At 39.8% G+C, this 19950-nt stretch overlaps 1 protein-coding gene across 1 annotated transcript; it reads left to right on the top strand.

Annotated features, from left to right (window-relative positions):
• Positions 1 to 536: 536 nt before the first annotated feature.
• LOC107045068 lies at positions 537 to 1088 on the top strand. The gene has a single exon (XM_015267197.1). It carries the CDS (start codon positions 537 to 539, stop codon positions 1086 to 1088), a length of 552 nt encoding a protein of 183 aa, XP_015122683.1.
• Positions 1089 to 19950: the final 18862 nt, after the last annotated feature.

Genomic DNA, 19950 nt, shown 5'->3' with positions numbered 1-19950 from the left:
AAAAAAGAAGAAATGGTAGATAGGCAGAGGTTAGCTACGATATTCCCCATCCATAAAAGAGGAGATATTAACTCGGCAGCAAATACAGAGGAGTATCCCTATTGGACATAGGATATAAAATACTAGCGACAATAATGGCTCGCAGACTGGGAGGATGGCTAGAAGAGGAGGAGAAACTCTCGGAGGCGTAGGCAGGTTTCAGGAGAAGGCACGGAACAATGGAACAGGTATTCGTGTTGAACACCCTGATTGGGAGCCAGCTAAAAAGGAAGAGGGGGAGGCTATACGTGGCATTTGTGGATTTTAGAGCAGCTTTTGATAAGGTAGACAGAGGGAAACTCTGGAATAAAATGAGGGAAATGGGAATTCAGGGGAAATCTTTGAGGATGACCCAGAAAATCTATGAGGGCACAAGAAACAAGGTGATAACGGGTGAGGGTCTGACAGAAGAATTCAGGACGGGGAAGGGCGTGTGACAAGGATGTCCACTGAGTCCGATACTATTCAACGTGTACATTCAGGATCTACTGGAGGCTATGGAGCAAAGAGGAGAAGGAGGGGCAGCAATAGGGGCAGGAGCTGGAGCGAAGATATATATACTACTGTACGCGGATGACGCGGCTGTAGTGGCGGAGGAGGGAGCGGAGCTAGGGAAGATGCTGAGGACTCTGGAACGTTGGGCTGACGAAAACTGGATGGAGGTAAGCGTGGAAAAAACAAAGATAATGATCTTCAGGAAAGGAAGAAGAAAAAGCGCGGAGAGCTGGAAGTACAAAGGAAAAGAGGTAGAGATAGTGAAGGAGTTCAAGTATTTAGGGTTCTGGTTCACGACAAGGAATACATTCGAAAAGCAGTCGAGGAAGCTAGCTGGAAAGGCACCGATGATGATAAATAAGGGCTGGGGAGAAATGACGCGAGAGAGGTTGAAAAACCTAAGAAGGAGGCTGTATTTTATGGGGGCGACAGTGAAGGTGGCGGCGTTGTATGGAGTGGAGCTGTGGGACTGGAAAAGGCAGGAGGCAATTGAGAGAGTACAGAAGAAGTACATCAAAGCAAGCATGGGACTAGCAAGGAATACGTCAGACTAGATTTGGAGAAAGGAATCTGGAGGGTGTAGTGTGGAGGTAGAGGCGTTCAGAAGGGCAGCGACATTTCTGATAAAAACGAGCAAGATGGACGAAAGCAGGTGGGCGAGAAAGTGCCTGCGGGAAGAGTTAAGGGGAATTATGAATGGACAACTTTCAGAGTGGGGAAAAGGAGTGCAGGAGAAGCTGAGGGCGTTGGGAGATGGCCAATTCGTCGAGAAACTATGGGCTGGAGAACAGGAGGAGGCGGAAAACAGGTTGAAGGCCATGGTGGAGACACTGGAGGATCAGGAGAAACAGCAGGATTGGGAAAGGATAGAAATGTCCAAATATTGTAATTATTACAACGAGGTAAAGGAGAATAATGAAATGGCTGAATATTGGACGGACAAGAGATTAAAGGTGGAGCAGAAAATAGCCTGGGCAAGGTGGAGGTGTGGAAATGTATTCAGGGGTGGGAAGAAGAGCTTCGAGAAGGAAGAGTGCAGGGCGTGCGGTAAGGAGAAGGAGGTTTATTAATTAGCGGGCGAATTAATGGGGAAGCGCTCTGCGCCGAGAAACCATTGAGTTTTTCATTGCGCCGCGAATTGCGTCGCAGTTTTTATTTTTTTATTACAGAGATTAAGGAATGAAACGGGGGTTGAAGAATGGGGAATCTAATTCTCCATAGTACAGTATTAGTTTCATTCCTTAATGTTAATTAGGAGCAGAGATACGATTTTTTAATTAGCGGGCGAGTTGTCGGGAGTCACTGCGCCGAGAAACTGGAGCACGTAGCGTGCTGCAAGGACTTGATGATGAGGCTAGATCAAGCGGATAAGAGGTGGTGGGAAGATTGGAGGAGAGGAAGTAGCTGAAGACAGTGGAGAGAAAGAGCAATCGAGTTGCTTAAGGAAGGCCCTAGGAGGAAAATGTGCGAAAGGCTGAGGAGGTTGGAGAAAGCGCTGAAGAAAATGGAGGAAAAGTAGACGGGCAGTCAGGGATGAAGATGACCCAAGACTTCAGGAATGGAGTAAGATAGGAGGAAGATACTGTGATCTAATAGAGAAGGAAAGGGAGAAACAATTAGATATGGAAATATTGTGTTAATAGGAACTATCTGAGTTGTTAGTTAAAATTTCAAAGTTTAAATATATATATATATAAACATGTACTAAATAATATAAGAAGTGGAGAAAGAAGGGCTGGTGGTGATGTAAAACAAGGAAAGAACTCTTGTAACATCAAGGAAATAAATTGAATTGAATTGAAAATTGAATATTAGTTACTTATTGAAAAGATCAGATGTTCAAGGCCGTTCGTCAGTAGTTTTTTTCAGTGTCACAAGGATTGATAAAAAAAATATATATATTATATCCTATTCATTATCAAAAGACAATAAGGAGTTTTTCTACAGTTACATCTCCAATGACATTGGATTTTTATCTGCGATCGTTTGCAGTTGATTGTATGCATTTAAATTTTTTCAATCCAAATTCAAATCTGCGTTCCAGCGATTTTTGAAAGACAATTAGGAATTATTTTTTAGTTACAGTTTCAATGACATTGGATTCTTATCTGTGATCGTTTGTAGTTGATTGCAGAATTGAAATTTTTTCAATCCGAATTCAAATAAGCGTTCCCTCGATTTTTGAACGCCAAGTTGGAATTGATTGATAGCCGCGGAGAAAATGACATTGGATTTCTATCTGTAATCATTTGTAGTTGATTGTAGTAATTGAATATTTCCACTTCAATTGAAAACAAGTACGGAATTGATTTTATGAAATGGTTTCGAGCAAACAGTTTGCGTCGAGGACCTAAAAGAGATCAGATACTTACAAGAGTTCGTTGGTAGTTGTTTGTAGTGATGAAGAAAATTGGAAAAAATGAAAAAATAAAACAAGGCTGCATATCAAATTTATTAGTGAACGAAATTGGAAAAAGTTCATGTCATCGTAGGACGAAAAAAATATTAATTACTTATTGAAAACATCATATGTTCAATGCCGTTCACCAGTAGTTTTTTGTAGTGTCACAAGAATTCATTAAAAAAAATATATATTATATCATACTCATTATCAAAAGACAATAAGGAGTTTTTCTACAGTTACATCTCCAATGACATTGGATTCTTATCTGCGATCGTTTGTAGTTGATTGCAGTATTGGAATTTTTTCAATCCGAATTGAAATAAGCGTTCCAGCGATTTTTGAAAAACAATTACGAACTATTTTAAAGTTACAGTTTCAATGACATTGGATTCTCATCTGGAATCGTTTGTAGTTGATTATAGAATTGAAATTTTTTCAATCCAAATTCAAATAAACGTTCCATCGATTTTTGAATGCCAAATTGGAATTGATTGATAGCCGCCGACAAAATGACATTGGATTCCTATCTAGAATCGTTTGTAGTTGATTGTAGTCATTGAATATTTCCATTTCAATTAGAAACAAGTACGAAATTGATTTTATGAAATGGTATCGAGAAATCAATTTCCATCGAGAACCTAAAAGAGATCAAATATTTACAAGAATTCGTAAACAAACGACTATAAATGATCACCGATAAGTATCCAATGTCATTGAAACTGTAACTGTAGAAAAACTCCTCATTTTCTTTTGAAAACGAATAGGATATAATATCTATACAGGCTGTCCCGCAACCGACCTTTTTCCTTCGAGGGTATTGAAGAGGGTGCTTTTTGAAGTGCAAAGTTCCTGTTCCATTTTTGGATCCTACGATTTTTTTTTTAGTCTGACTTTTTATTTGGATTGAACTACTAATTTTAGGGGCGAATATTTTTTTTTACAATTGTTAAAAATTTGTTTTTTTGTTTTTTTTATGCGACATGACCCTGAAACCGATAGACGATGGAACACTACTTATACCACGGAATGTACTCGCGAAAAAAATTAGTATGATCCACAATTACTTCTGATTGTTCTCAGTTTTTACAATTATGTTAATAAATGATGAATAATTAATTATTTAGGACTAAAGAGTCTAGAGGAATAAGTATGGTGAAAATGCCCCAAACGAATTTTGAATCACCAATTTTTTCTGTTGTTCATCGTGATAAAATATGCTTGCATGCAAATTTTCAGATTTTTATCTGCATTCCTGCCAGTTTTGTCTTGAAAAAACCATCTTTTTCTTATTTTCACGTTTTTAGCCATCCAAAAGAAATCTAAAAATCTGGAAAAATTCTAAAAAATCATAAATATATCAACACTTGTTTGAGATTTTTTATTTAATTTTTTTATGATAATTTCTATTGGAAAAAAAAATAATTGAGTTTTCAAAAATTGTTTTGAACATCATTGGATGAAGATACAACTTTGGAAAAAATCATCATCTTTCATTTCCTGTTTTTTTATAGAATAGCGTAGAGAAAAAATTTTTTTTTGCCTGCGCCATATTGAAAAAAAATTAAATTGACAAATTTTGAGGTTTTTTTACTGAAAATCTACGTTTAATTCCTTTGTTGGGCCATGTATAACCTCCAACACACGTTCGAATATCAACAAACCCTCGCGCCTCTACCATCAGCTGACAGCAGCGGTGTTGCCCCGATTCCCACCGGATATCACCATTTAGTCAATAAAACAAATATTTTTTGGTCGAAAAAACGAAAAGAAAATTTTACATGTATTACATCCCAACTCAATTTGAATATAAATTGGCGAGATGAATTAATCAAGTTAACACAATTTATTATTCAAGGTTTTTGAAAAAAATGATCAATTTAGTTGTGCACTTGACCCACTTGGCATCCTTAAAGAGACCGATCTGTTGTTACTGTCAATATTCCTATCAATGATGAAGAATTTCGATTGTCTATTAATTTTCCATCGATCCAAATAGTGTTATATTTCACAAATGATCTGTGAACTATGTATGTGAATTTCTAAGGGATTTATGACTGCAAATTGCAGCTTCATTCCCCGTGCAATAATGAGATGATGCGGACAATCTATAAAACTCTGATTTGGGGGAAAATAATGAGTAATTATAATTGTCTAATATGTGAATCAACTATGAAAAGTGTTATTACTCATTAACTGGGCCCAGCAAAGGAATTAAACGTAGATTTTCAGTAAAAAAACCTCAAAATTTGTCAATTTAATTTTTTTTCAATATGGCGCAGGCAAAAAAAAATTTTTTCTCTGCGCTATTCTATAGAAAAACATTAAATGAAAGATGATGATTCTTTCCAAAGTTGTATCTTCATCCAATAATGTTCAAAACAATTTTTGAAAATTCAATTATTTTTTTTCCAATAGAAATTATCATAAAAAATTAAATAAAAATTCTGAGACAAGTGTTGATATATTTATGATTTTTCAGATTTTTTTCAGATTTTTAGATCACTTTTGGATGGCTAAAAACGTGAAAATAAGAAAAAGATGGGTTTTTCAAGACAAAACTGGCAGGAATGCAGATAAAAATCTGAAAATTTGCATACAAGCATATTTTATCACGATGAACAACAGAAAAAATTGGTGATTCAAAATGCGTTGGGGGCATTTTCACCATACTTATTCCACCAGACTCTTTATTTTATTAATTTAGTAATTTGAAATTTATTTATTTTATTTTTTTTATTTGTTTTTTATTATTGAATCTTGCTTTTTTTGCTTGGGAGGGGGGGGGGGGTTGAAATTTAAACGAAAACGGGAGGAAGGGTTGAGAAACGATTCAGGGCCCAAATCATGTGTCCAAACGGGGGTGAGCATTTTTTTTTCAATTTTTTGTTCTCACTCCGCACGTATTGAGCTAAATGAAACATTCGTGAGGGGGTGGAAGCCACGCCCACATGTATCGGGAAGCTTAAATTTTTGCACAGTGAGGGTAGGGGGTTGAGAAATGAGTCCGAGCCCAAATCGTGTGTCCAAAAGAGGTGTGAGTATTTGTTTTCGCTTTTTGCTCTCAGTTCACACGGATTACGGAAAATTGGACATTTCGAGGGGGTGGAAGCCACCCCCGCACTTATCGGGGAGGTCAAAATTTTCACACAACGAGGGGAGGGCATTGAGAAATGAGTCCGAGCTCAAATGATATGTCCAAAAGGGGGGTTAGTAGTTTTTTTTCGCTTTTTGCTCTCAATTCGCACGGATTAGGGAAAATTCGACATTTCGAGGAGGTGGAAGCCACCCCTGCACTTATCGGGGAGGTCAAAATTCTCATACAGTGAGGCCAGAGGGTTGAGGAACGATTCAGGGCCCAAATCATGTGTCCAAAAGGGGGGTGAGCATTTTTTTTTTCAATTTTTTGTTCTCACTCCGCACGTATTGCGGTAAATGAAACATTTGTGAGGGGGTGTAAGCCACCCCCATAATTTTCCCCTCACATTTTCACACAGTGAGGGGACGGGGTTGTGAAATGATTGCGAGCTCAAATCATGTGTCCAAAAGGGGGGTGAGTATTTTTTTTCGCTTTTTGCTCTCAGTTCGGACGGAAAATTGTACATTTCGAGGGGGTGGAAGCCACCCCAGTTCAAATCGGGGAGGTTGAAATTTTGACGAAATGAGGGACGGAGGTTGAGGAACGAGTCTGAGCCCAAATGATGTGTCCAACGGGGTGGGGTGGAATATTTGAAAAAACCTTTTTTTTGCTCTCACCAAAGACTGAGGTCTCCCTTCTGGCACTACGTGCATGCGAGCATCCACAGTCTAATGGAATACACCTGATTTCGAATGTCGTCGATTGGTCCATCTATCGCGGTACCTTCGCGCTGCCGCTGCTGCAGTACACCTGAATTTCCCATAAATTAGATTCATGTGAACGTGTGCAGTCACTCTGTAATTCTTTATTCTTCATTTTACGCCAAATTCCGATAAATATCAAAGATAGATAACTTTCCTTCATAAAATAAAAATATTTACCTATTATTTCTCGATTTTTAGTGAAAGAACCTTCCGATATCTTGAATATTGACATTGAAGGGAAATAAGAGACGATGTAAATAACACGAATTAGTCAAACAAAATTCTATGTTATTGCGTATTTTTATCATCTCTCGTCCTCTGTTTATATCAACACTGGGATTCCTGGAAGTTCCTTCAGTGATAAATAACGAAAATAAGAGGTAAATTCTGTGTTTCGGGGAGGGAAAGTCAGTCGTTTTCGTCATTCGTGTTTGATTCTTTGCCGGAGTCAGACGTGAAGTGAAAATTATGGTGAATTTCACAGCGAACGAATACGCTGTTATGCACCTTATTTATGGTGCATCCCGGTGTGATGCAGTCGAGTTAGTGCGAACGTATGGCATTACATACCCGAATCGACAACACCTGACTCCACAAGTGTTCCGGGATGTGGACTCTCGCATGCGAGAGAATGTGGTTGTGCCATCAGGTCACGGTGGGGGACATCAACGTCGACTTGACGACGAAGTAGTGTTGGCGTGTGTGGAGGAAGACGCGACGAGAAGCTGTCGGAAGATTGCAACAGAAATCGGCTGCCCGAAATCCACGGTGAACCGCATCTTGAAAGAAAATTCTCTCCACCCGTTTCAGTACACCAGAGTCCAGAAACTTGAGCCGGGAGATGCAGAGCAGCGTCTGCACTACTGTCAAGAGTTTCTGGCTTTGTATTACCAGAATGAAAACTTTTTGGTCCAAATCATGTGGACCGATGAAAGCCTGTTCACGACAGAGGGGATTTTCAATCAACATAATTTACATAATTATGCTGTTGAAAATCCTCACATGGTGGGGGAAAAAAGCTATCAGACACGCTGGAAAGTGAACGTGTGGGGAGGAATAGTTGGTGATCGGGTGTTTTTCTCGCAACTTCCTGATTATGTTAATGCAAGTATTGAGTGCACAACAAGGCGTGTCAAATTACAGCCCTATACTTTTTCTTTTCTTGTCCCGGAAAAAGTGTTAGCGTATAAAAAGACATTCAACATGACGAAATATGTTTGTTGAACCCTCATCTCTCTGTATGAATCCATTTTTTCAATTAAAAAAAAACCGTTTTTAATTAAAATACATAATTCCGAAAATTGGGATTCGCGAGGCGAGGGGAGGGGAGAGGCATGAAAACGAAGGGTTGCAAATTTTACCCGGCAAGGGGAGGGGGTCCCTGAACCTATCTGAACCCTCCCCATCCCTCCATTCACATGCGTTAATTCAATAAAAAATGAAATTGTTAAATAGAAAATGAAAATCTCAGGAAAATCACATTTCTCGAGGGAGTGGAAGGGGTAGGAATGATAACGGAGGGTTGCAAATTTTACCTAGTAAAGGGAGGAAGTCCCAGAATCTTTCTGAGCCAACCCCATCCGTTCCTTTACATGCGTTGATTGTATAAAAATTAAATTGTTGATTAAAAAATGAAAATTTTAAACATCGAGATTTTACGAGGGGGTGGAGGGGGTAGATATGATAAGGGAGGGTCACAAATTTTATCCGATAAGGGGAGGGGGTCAAAGAATCCATCTGAGTCACCCCCATCCCTTCGTTTACATGCGTCAATTGAATAAAAAATAAAATTGTTGATTAAAAAATGAAAATTTCGATAATTGAAATTTCATGAGGAGGTGGAGGAGGTAGGCATGATAACGGAGGGTTGCAAATTTTACCCAGCAAAGGGAGGGGGTCACGGGATTTTTCCGAACCAGCCCCATCTCCCCGTTCACATGCATTGACCGAATAAAAAAATTAAATTGTTAAATAAAAAATCAAAATTTGCAAGTTTGAAATTTCACAAGGGGGTGAAGGGGGTAGCCATGAAAACGGAGGGTTTCAAATTTTACCCAGTGAGGGAAGGGGGTTCCGGAATCTTTCTGCGCCACCCCCAGCCCTCCGTTTACATGCGTTAATTGAATAAAAAATAAAATTGTTGATTAAAAAATGAAATTTTAGAAAATTGACATTTTACGAGTGGTGGAAAGGGTACGTATGATAACAGGTTTCAAATTTTACCCGGTGACGGGAGGAGTTCCCAGAATCTATCTGAGCAATTCTCATCCCTCCGTTCGCACGCGTTAATCAAATAAAAAATAAAATTATTGAATAAATTTTGACTATTCCTTTTTTGTAATTTTAAATAAACCATGTAGAGGGGAGAGGGAAGTGGCTCAAATAGATTCTGCAATCTTCAGTCCTTGTTGGGTAGAATTTCCGTTATCATGCCTACCCCCTCCACCCACTTGTGAAATCTCGAAATTCGAAATTTTCATTCTTTATTTAGAATTTTATTTTTTATTCAATCAACGCACGTAAACAGAGGAGTTGGGGTAACTCAGATAGATTCTGTGACCCCCTCCCCTTATCAGGTAAAAATTACAACCCTCTGTTATCAGCCTCCCCCTCCCAATCCCTCGCAAAGTATAAATTTTCTGAGATTTTTATTGTTAATTTAACAATTTAATTTTTTATCAAATTAATGCATGTACACGGAGGGATAAGGATGGCTCAGATAGGTTCTGGGACCCCCTCCCCTTGCCAGGTAAAATTTGCAACCCTCCGTTTCCATTCCTACCCCCTGCACTTCCTCGTGAAATCTCAAACTTCGAAGTTTTCATTCTTTATTCAACAATTTCATTTTTTATTCAATTAACACATGTAAACGGAGGGGTGAGGGTGGCTCAGGTAGGTTCTGGGACCCTCTCCCCTTGTTGGGTAAAATTCGCAACCCTCCGTTATCATACCTACCCTTTCCACACCCTCGAGAAATGTATATTTTCTGAGATTTTCATTTTTTATTTAATAATTGCATTCTTTATTTGATTAAGGATGTTTAGCCAAAACCCGCATTATTCACCATAATTTTGATATTGCTTCACATGTCAGGTTCATATTCGAGCCACACGTTAGTAATAATCTTAATCCTTCCATCGGGGCATCCTAATGAGAAATTAATTTCTGAAAATCATTCCTTGTAACATTACGCTTATGGAAGAAACGTGACCGTGTAAACTTTGATCGAAATGTTCCATGGATTAGACACTCAAGATATTGAAAAAAAACCACAAACCATTTACTTTAGACTAAGGAGAATCTATCGCCGGCAAGAAAAAGTAGGGGGACCGGGCCACATAAGCGCGACATCTTCAATTGAATTTCGAATTCCTCTAAAAAAAATTTGACCGCCATGACGAGTCGAGTAAGGCGACAACACCACACAACAGCTGATTGAGGTCGCTAAAGTCGGTGACGACAATTCAGTGCTGGAAGCATATGGACACGTATAACCCATACAAACATCCATCTCACTGTTAAGACCCCACCACTAGTTGAAGCGTGCAATGTTGCCCGATCAAAATTCGACTGTTACCACCGTAGTCATAAGTCCTTCAGTATTTATGAACTTTTTCTTTAATTATTGTTTTTGAGAACGGAAAAGTACGCCATGTAACTTCTAATTTGATAAGACAAATAATTTGCAACATGAATTATTTATTCGGTCAATTTTATTTTCGTTTACAACGTAGTTGCTCACTTGATAGGTTAAACATCCTTAAAGCTTGCGAACGGAGGGATGGGAGTGGCTCAGATAGATTCTGGGACCCCCTCTCCTTGCCGGATAAAATTTTCAACCCTTTATTTCCATGCCTCTCCCCCCCTTGGCCTCGCGAATCCCAATTTTCAGAATTATTCTTTTTGATTAAAGAATGAGTTTTTTGGTTGAAAAAATGCATGCATATGGAGGGCTGAGGGTTCAACAAACATATTTTGTCATTACTCCAAATTATTTAAAAAAATTATGGGTGAAAAAGTGACCCCCGCCCACAGTCCCCGGCGGTACAGTGCGCTCCAAAAGATGTGCATATCGTTCGCCAAAATCTTTCGCCAGTTTCAGGCTCATCCAAGTGCTAGTATGAAATGCGCACATTCTGAATATCCCGCCTCATATGGATTTATTTCGATAACAAGTGATTTGACGAGAAAAAATCAAAGAACAATTTTGTTTAAAATTCAGTCAGCTACAAAAAAGGTTCAATGACATTTTTCCCTAACATCACTTTCTCCTGGGATGAATGAGTAATTTTTGGAAAAAATTGGGAGTCGACGAATTATCATTCATCATAAAGGTCATGCGTTTCAGGAAGTTCTAGGATTTTTTACGTTACACATCGTCAAAGTCAAACGTCACGAGGGTCACAAAGGAATGGTTAAATTTCACGAGAGTCAAATGTCACGATGGTCATAAGGGGACGGTCAAATTTCATGAGGGTCAAACGACACAAGAGTCACAAGGGGATGATAAAATTTTATGAGGGTCAAACGTCACAAGCGGATCGTCAACATTTCAGTGTCCGAAATAATTACGTGCAAAAATCAGTAAAGCTGAATAATATTGATACCATTATACTTCTCACAATTGAGAGTCTGCGATAGTTCCATTCAACTTTTCAGGATCTTTTAATCATCGTATTCCTGTGTGACTATTGTGACCCTCACGATGTTTGATCCTCGTGAAACTTGCTCATCTCTTTGTGACTTTGGACCCTCGTAAAAAATGGCCATTGTGACATTCAACCGTCGTGAAATTTCATTATTCCTTTGTAACTCTCGTGACGTTTGATCCTATTTAAAATTGAACAATCCCCTCGTAAACCTTGGGACGTTTTATCCTCATAAAATTTGACCATCCCCTAGTGACCCTCATGACCCTCGTTACGTTTAACCTTCTTGGAAATTTGACCATTCACTTGTGACCCTCATGAAATTTGCCCTCATCTCCTTGTGCCGTTTCACTCCCGTGAAATTTGAATGTCCCCTTGTGACGTTTCACTCCCGTGACATTCGACCATCCCCTTGTGACCCTCGTGAAATTTGATCGTCCCTAGCTGAATGAATTTCCAACAAAAAGTGTCATTTGATTTTTTTCTCGTAAAATGATTTGTTATCGAGATAAATCCATATGAAGCGGAATATGCAGAATGTGCTCATTTCATACAAGCACATGGCCACAAAAGTACATGAACAAAATTTTTTTTAATCATTAAACCGTTCATTATCTTCCCTTTAGATATTCTTTAAACCCCCCTCGGAAAATCTCACCCGGAATCGAATATTTTGTGACTATTTTTAGACTTCAAAGTTGATTAAATTTTTTTACATGTATTTTGAATTAGAAATACAAATCACCTGTGAGCGACACCTAAATATTAACCGATTACACTAAATTATATGCCATTTTGAATATCTTTTCATACGCCAACACTTTTTGGGGTACGAGTGAGAAAAAAACTATAGGGCTGAAATTTTACACGCCATAGTGCACACGTACAAACATAGGACATACCCCCGCAAAAATATTTTCAATTTCCATTTGTGCTGCTCTCAGGGCCAACAGTACCTAGCATTTATCAGCCAGACGCTTCCGAAATTGCTGGACGATGTACCTGTTGCAGGTAGACCTCGCTGGTTCCAGCAGGATGGAGCACCACCTCACTGTGCTCGGGAAGTTACTGCTTACCTGAATCAGCAGTTTCCTGGACGTTGATTCGGTCGCTATGGTCCGCTCCACTAGCACGGTAAGACTACTCGAGAAAAAAAATGGTGCCGGAAAATAATGGATTTCTATCCTCATTAGTTCCCCTGATTTGACGCCGCTAGACTTCTTCCTTTGGGGCTATCTGAAGGAACAAGTCTATGAGTCAGAGGCAGAGAGCGTGGAGGACTTAGTGGCGCGATTACATACAGCCGCAAACAAGGTGGATGCTGAAATACTCCAGTATGTTAAGGTGGAAGTCATCAGCAGGATTCATGCCTGCGTGGCTGGTGGAGGAGGCCATTTTCAGCAACTGCCAGCATGAAAATCCATCACAATCGGCCCTTTTCAGAGCCACCAAAAATTTGACGCGGCACAGCAAAAAATTTTGGAAGCAAGACAAAGTGAGAAGATTTCATGTGGGTCCATGGATAAGGGTGACTTCGGAGGGATGATTTGAGCTCAGACGCATTTCACAACCCGTTTTTTCATTGTTCCGAAATTTCCACCCACTCAATACGTGCGGGGGTGGCTTCCACCCCCGGAAAAATGTTTTCCCTCTAATGCTCTTAAAGTTCTCCCGATTTCGCCGCTTCTTCGTAAGAGTGCGCGGTCTCTTCTCCCGTACCTTAAGTGGCCATTCGTGGCCTAAAAGCATTAGAGGGTTAATTTGCCTCAATCCGTGCGAAGTGAAAGCAAAAAGTGAAAAAAAATACTCAGCCCCTCTTTTGGAGGCATGATTTGGGCTCAGACTCGTTCCGCAACCCTCCCCCTTTTTCGTTCAAATTTCNCCCCCCCCCCCCCCCCGCCTCAGTGCATGCCACTGTGTTGTATGTAAACAAAGCAAGATTCAATTAAAAAAAAAATAATAATAAATAAAATGAAATAAATAAATTTCAAATTATTAAGTTAATAAAATAAATTTAGCACTAAATAATTAATTACTTATCAATAATTAACATAATTGTAAAAACTACGAATTGTTGGAGAAGCAAAGATTGCTTCATTGCGCATGTGCGAATTGTGACGTCAGGTCACGTGATATGTTTTATCGCTCTTCATCGTGATATAGCCGTTGTGTGCGAGGACACGTTTATTCTGCTCCGAAATGTATCGTAAATTATTGAATACTGAATAAATAGAATCATTGTTATTTTTATGAGAAAAGTTGTGTTATTATTTATTGTCCTTTGCTAAGAGGTTATGGGCCCAGGTGGCATAGTAAAAAGTGAAATATCAAGAGATAAAAATTTGTGATATTTAGTGGTGCATAGAGTCCAAGTGGGAAGACCGTTGGGCTTGCTAGAGTGAGACAGTGAGAGACAGTGTGTTAGTGGAGCATTCGGGAAGACCGATGCTGGTGTATTCAGACAGAGAGAGAGAGAGGGAAAGTTGACAGTTTAAGAGTGTACCTGAGAGAAGTGAATTAGTGAAAATGAGTAACGGTGGAGCAAGTATATCAATCGAGCCATTGCAAAAAGACAATTATGATACGTGGAAGATATAGATGGAGGCGGTTTCAGTGAAACATGATTTATTTGAGTATGTAGATGGTACGAGGATGAGGCCAACGACTGGAGAAACAGCTGATTGGGATAAAAAGAATAGTAAGGGTAAGGCTGATATTATATTGGCAGTGATTCGATCAGAGATGAAACAGTTAAAGGGAACAGTAAGAGCACGTGATGTTTGGCTCAAATTGGAGAAAGTTCACCAGTCGAGTGGGCCTGTTCGTAAAGCCACATTATTGAAAAAGATAACGCAAACAAAGATGAAGGAAGGAGATGATGCTTATGATTTTCTCGGGAGTTATTTTGATGCAGTAGATAAAGTAGAGGAGATAGGACTCAAGATAAATGAAGATTTATTGTCAATTTTTTATTATACAGTTTGCCGGATTCTTATGAAAATTTTAGATGTGCAATAGAATCTCGTGACGAGTGGTCCAAGCCTGAAGTTTTAAAAGTCAAAATATTACAGGAAGCAGAATCTAGAGAAAACAAATGTGGTGAGTCGGCGCACGACGCAATGTTTGCCAGACAGAAGGGTTTTACGAGTGGTGGTTCTCGTGGTGGACATGGTGGACATGTTGGACAGAGTGATAATGGTGTTCGTGGTGAAAGGAATCATGTGGGACATAGTGGACAAGATGGACATGGTTTCTATGGTGGTCGTGGTAATTATGGTGGACATTTTAAGCAGGGCGTGATGAAGAATCAGTCATCTACAAGTGGTTTTCCCAGGGAGCGAGTTCAGTGTCATGTCAGGGGTTCGATCATATTGCGAGATACTGTCGCGCAATATTGAATCAATAGTCAGCTGGACAAAGTGAAGAGGAGTTTAGTAAGAATGAAATTGCTGCTGAGGTTTTTGAAGAGGAAGCGTCGTTCAATATTGAGACAACCGCACATAGCAAAAGATGGTGTCTTGATAGTGGTTGCACGTCTCATATGTGTGCGAAAGAAAATATTTTTAAATATTTAAGGAAAGTTGACAGATCATTGAGTCTCGCGAACAATAACAAAACAAAAATTGATGGGGTTGGTAGTATAAAGCTTCAGATAGGAAATGGACATGAGAATCGATTGTATAATTTAGAAAATGTTCTCCATGTATCAGATTTAAGAACAAATTTAATGTCGGTGTCTAAAGTTACTGATCATGGTTTTGAGGTTATTTTCAGACAGAATGAAAGTTTGATTGTCGATAAAAATGGGAAAATTAGTATGATTGCTGATAGGGTAGGAGATTTATATTATTTGAGGAATGTTGAGAAGGCGAATATTGTTGAACCACAAGTATTTTTGAAAAATAGTTTGGAAGAATGGCATAGGAAACTTGGGCATGTTAATGAGAAAGATTTAATGTTGGTGGTAAAAAGAGAATTAGTTCATGGTTTAGATGTTAAATCTGGTGATAGGCTTCATCATTGTGAAGTTTGTATTAGAGAAAAACAAACTAAAATCCCATTTCCTGTGTCAGATCCAGAGCGTACTGAAGATTTATTAGACATTGTTTACGATGATGTTTGCGGTCCGATGAGTTGTTCTTCACATTCAGGTGCTAGATATTTTGTAACATTTATCGATGATAAATTCAGATGGTGTCAGGTATATTTTGTTAAACAGAAGTCTGAGGTGTTGCAAGCGTTTCCGAAGTATAAGGCTGCGGCAGAGACTTTTATTGGTAGAAAAATCAAGATGTTACAGTCTGATAATGGTAAAGAGTATTGTAATCGGGTTTTCGATGATTTTTTGGAGAAGAATACAATTGGAAGAAGGTTGACTACACCGTATACCGCAGAACAAAATGGTGTCGCAGAGCGTATGAACAGGACTTTGGTGGAGATGGCCAGGTGTTTGATGAGAGAGGCTGGATTGTCACCGATTTTTTGGGATGAAGCAATAAATACATGATGTTACATTCGTAACAGGTGTCCCACAAAGGTTGTGAGTGGTGAGCTACCACATAAAATTTGGACTGGAAAAATCCCGTCTGTTAATTATTTCAGAGTTTTTGGTACGAAGGCCTTTGTTCTTGATAAGACGAAGAAAACAAAGCTTGATTCCAGGTCGTACGAATGTATTTTTATGGGATATTCGACTGAATCAAAAGCTTATCGCCTGTGGTGTCCTGAGTCTCGCAAGGTCATTGTCAGCAGAGATGTTCGTTTTGTTGATGAAATGGGTTCCAAAGAGTGTTACCAGGAGATTCTGAGTGAAGATTTAGGGGAAAATGTTCTACCGGACGGGAAATCTGTACCGAAACGTGTGCTCGCACGTGTACCGAAACGTGTTCAAATCAAGCTTGAAGAGGTGGTCTGTGATGATGAAAGCGTTGACTCATCAGAGGAAGTTTTTCAACCATCTGACACTCCTGCAACATCAGGGGCACGTCGAGCAGTTCGTTTCAGAAGGGTTAGAGGTCGTCCTAGACTCATTCGTACTGGTCAAAGAGGTAGGCCAAAGAAATTGTTCAATAGTGTTCCAGATTCTGATGATGAGGATGATGGTGTTGGAGGAGACAACGATCAGTTGGAGGGGGACATGCAGGAGATCAATGGTGACCTTGATGGTTGTTAGTTTGCCAATCTGGTCGTTGCTGCGGACCCTCTGAGCTGGGAAAAAGCTGCAGTTTCTAATGATGTAAAAGCTTGGGAAGCTGCCATGGATGATGAATATTTGTCGCAGATTAGGAATAAAACCTGGGAGATTGTCGATAGACCTGTCGATCGTAAAGTTATTGGAAACAGATTTGTTTATAGAACCAAACATGATGATCTTTTGCCATCAGGAAAGAAGAAAGTAAATCTGGTTGCTAAAGGGTGTTCGCAACATCCTGGGGAAGATTTTCATGAAACGTTTTCACCAGTGGTGAGGTCTACATCGATTCGGTTGCTGGCAGCAATCTCGGCTGAGCTGGGACTGGAGGTTCATCAAATGGATATGGTAACAGCATATTTGAACGGAGAGCTGAATGAGAGAATCTGCATGGAGGTTCCGAGTCGTCTGGAGGTGATGTTAGAGAAGATATTGTCTGGAAAACGGGTTGGTTCAAAAGATGAGGTCATTCGGGATGATGCAATTCTGTCTACAGCTGGGAATTGGTACACAGCGTTGAAGAAGGCTGCTAATAAAGTATCTTTGATACGGAAAGCTTCGTATGGTCTTCGGCAGTCGGGCGTACAATGGCATCGTCGTCTTGTCGATGAGTTGCGTCGTATGGGCTTACGTCAACTGGTTCAGGATCCGTGTATGTTCATCGCAAATCGAAGTGATGACATCTTAATCATTACCATCTATTTCGATGACATGATGATTGCAATGAAAAATCTGACCTGGATGGAGGAAGTGAAGACGAGGCTAGCAAAAGTTTTCGAGATGAAAGATCTCGGTCCAGTTAAGAATTGTCTGGGAATGGAATTTCATCAGGCACATAATAAGTGTTCCGTGTTTATCAGTCAACGTCGTTACACAGAAGCTATTCTAGAACGTTTTGGTATGAAGGGTTGTAAGCCAGCTTCATCTCCAGTTGATGCCGGTACAAAGTTGGTGAGACCGGAGGTCTCGGATGAAAAAGTGATGAAGATCTACCCATATAAGTAGTTGATAGGAGCAGTTGATGTATTTGGCGATGTCGACACGTCCAGACATAGCGTTCGCGGTGAATTTTCTCAGTCAGTATAATTCAAATTATAACGAATCTCATTGGGTTGCAGCTAAGAGAGTTTTGAGGTACTTGAGGGGTACGTTAGATTTTGGAATTATGTATCAGAAGACTGGAAAAACATTATTTGGTGTAGTTGATGCTGATTGGGGCGCTAGTCTTGACGATAGACGGTCATACGCAGGGTATGCATTCATTCTGGCTGGTGGAGCTGTGAGCTGGGAGGCACATCAACAACGAACGGTTGCTTTGTCAAGCACAGAAGCGGAGTACATGGCGATGTGTGAAGTAATGAAGGAAGTTCTGTATTTGCAGGGGCTTCTGACTAAAATTGGTGTGCTCACGGATGATATAGTGTTGTTCAACGACAATCAGGGTGCTCAAAAATTAGTTGAGTCACGTGCTTTTCATTCTCGTATCAAGCACATCGATATACGCCATCATTTCATTCGGGATGCATATGATCAGAGGAAAATAAAACTCAGGTATATGGAGACAGAGAAGATGCCAGCGGACGCGTTGACCAAAGGGTTGAGTGGTCCAAAGTTACGGGGTTGTATTCGAGTACTTAGGGTGGTGGATAAGTCGGTCTAGATATTTCGCAACTTTGAGAGGGGGTGTTGGAGAAGCAAAGATTGCTTCATTGCGTATTTGCGAATTGTGACGTCAGGTCACGTGATATGTTTTTTCGCTCTCCATCGTGATATAGCCGTTGTGTGCGAGGATACGTTTATTCTGCTCCGAAATATATCGTAAATTATTAGATACTGAACAAATAGAATCATTGTTATTTTTAAGAGAAAAGTGTGTGTTATTATTTATTGCCCTTTGCTAAGAAGAATAATCAGAAGTAATTGTGGATCATACTATTTTTTTTCGCGAGTAAATTCCGTGCTATAAGTAGTGTTCCATCGTCTATCAGTTTCAGGATCATGTTGCATCAAAAAAAAAAAAATTTCAACAATTGTAAAAAAAAAATATTCGCTCCTAAAATTAGTAGTTCAATCAAAAAAAAAAGTCAGACCAAAAAAAAAATGCTAAGATACAAAAATGGAAGAGGAACTTTCCACTTCAAAAAGCACCCTCTTCAATACCCTCGAAGGAAAAAGCCCGGTTGCGGGACAGCCTGTATATGTTTTTTCATGAGAGTTTTCCAATTTCTTTCACTAATAATCTAAATATTGGGGTTCAGTTGTGGCGTTAACTGTTGTCACACGTGCGGTTTTTCGCTCCGTGTGTTTCAATAGTTTTCGACCGTTTTCACTGTTTTTTGTCATATAATTTTGTGGTCGTCTAACAGTTCAAAAATAGTGTTTCATTTTGGGGTATGAGTCTCTATGGAGTCTAGTGTTGTGCGCGTTTGTACTCTGTTTTTCTTGACGCTGTTTTCTATTTTTCCCCATTGGAGGTTATGTGCACAAATGCCGGGAGAAAGTGCCGATAAAATAGTTTCCTCTAACTCCATCAGCCTACAGTGCTCACAATCAGAGGATAACCAACCGACATTATCGAGCCCGTCTAAATTACTGTTGCGCAGCGATCGTAAACCTCGAGGTAGAAGTAACTCTCTCATATCTCAGGCTGGGTGCGTACTGAGGCCCCCTACGTTACATCTCTTGTCCAGCGGAAGCGACCAAGGCGATAGAAAACGTAAGAGCGAGTCTACCGATGACGTGACGGACGATACTTTCGCGTCTCTTGTAAAAAAACCCTCCCAAAATTCTCAGATCATTTCTTCTCCTCACTCTGACACATCTCCGATTCGAGAAGTCATGTCAGTTCACACCCCAGAAACTGTGCAGGAGCTGTTCAAACAGATGTCCATCTGGAGGGAACAAGATCGGAAAGAAGCCTCCAGTCGACAAAATGAAATTCGTGAAATGATCAGGCAAAACAAACAAGAGACTGACGCACGATTCGACAAACTCGAGGTCGACGTGAATGCGATTAAGCAGAAATTGCATGACGTAGACCCTGGTGGTATTGAAGCGTACGCCACCTCTCTTCAAAACATCAGGGAGAATCATCTGATAGTCGACTCCAAGGTGGTTGACCTCTGTTTACACGAGCTCGACAAGAAATCGAGAAAGAATAATATTATCATTCGTGGTCTACAAACTGATGCCTCTAATCCCCAGCTGGCAACAGCAAAGTTTCTCGCTGACTCACTCAATGTTCACAACTGCCTCATCAAGGCTACTCTCGTAGGTAAGGAGAAACAAACGATCAAAGCAGAGATTGACAGCTGGGAACACAAACAGCAGAT

The sequence above is a fragment of the Diachasma alloeum genome, unplaced genomic scaffold (genome assembly GCF_001412515.2).
Source record: "Diachasma alloeum isolate Michigan unplaced genomic scaffold, Dall2.0 Dall_scaffold_00870, whole genome shotgun sequence".
In the NCBI taxonomy this organism is placed as follows: Eukaryota; Metazoa; Arthropoda; class Insecta; order Hymenoptera; family Braconidae; genus Diachasma; species Diachasma alloeum.
Note: the sequence above shows the minus strand (reverse complement) of the source record. Positions and strands in the feature narration are given on the sequence as shown.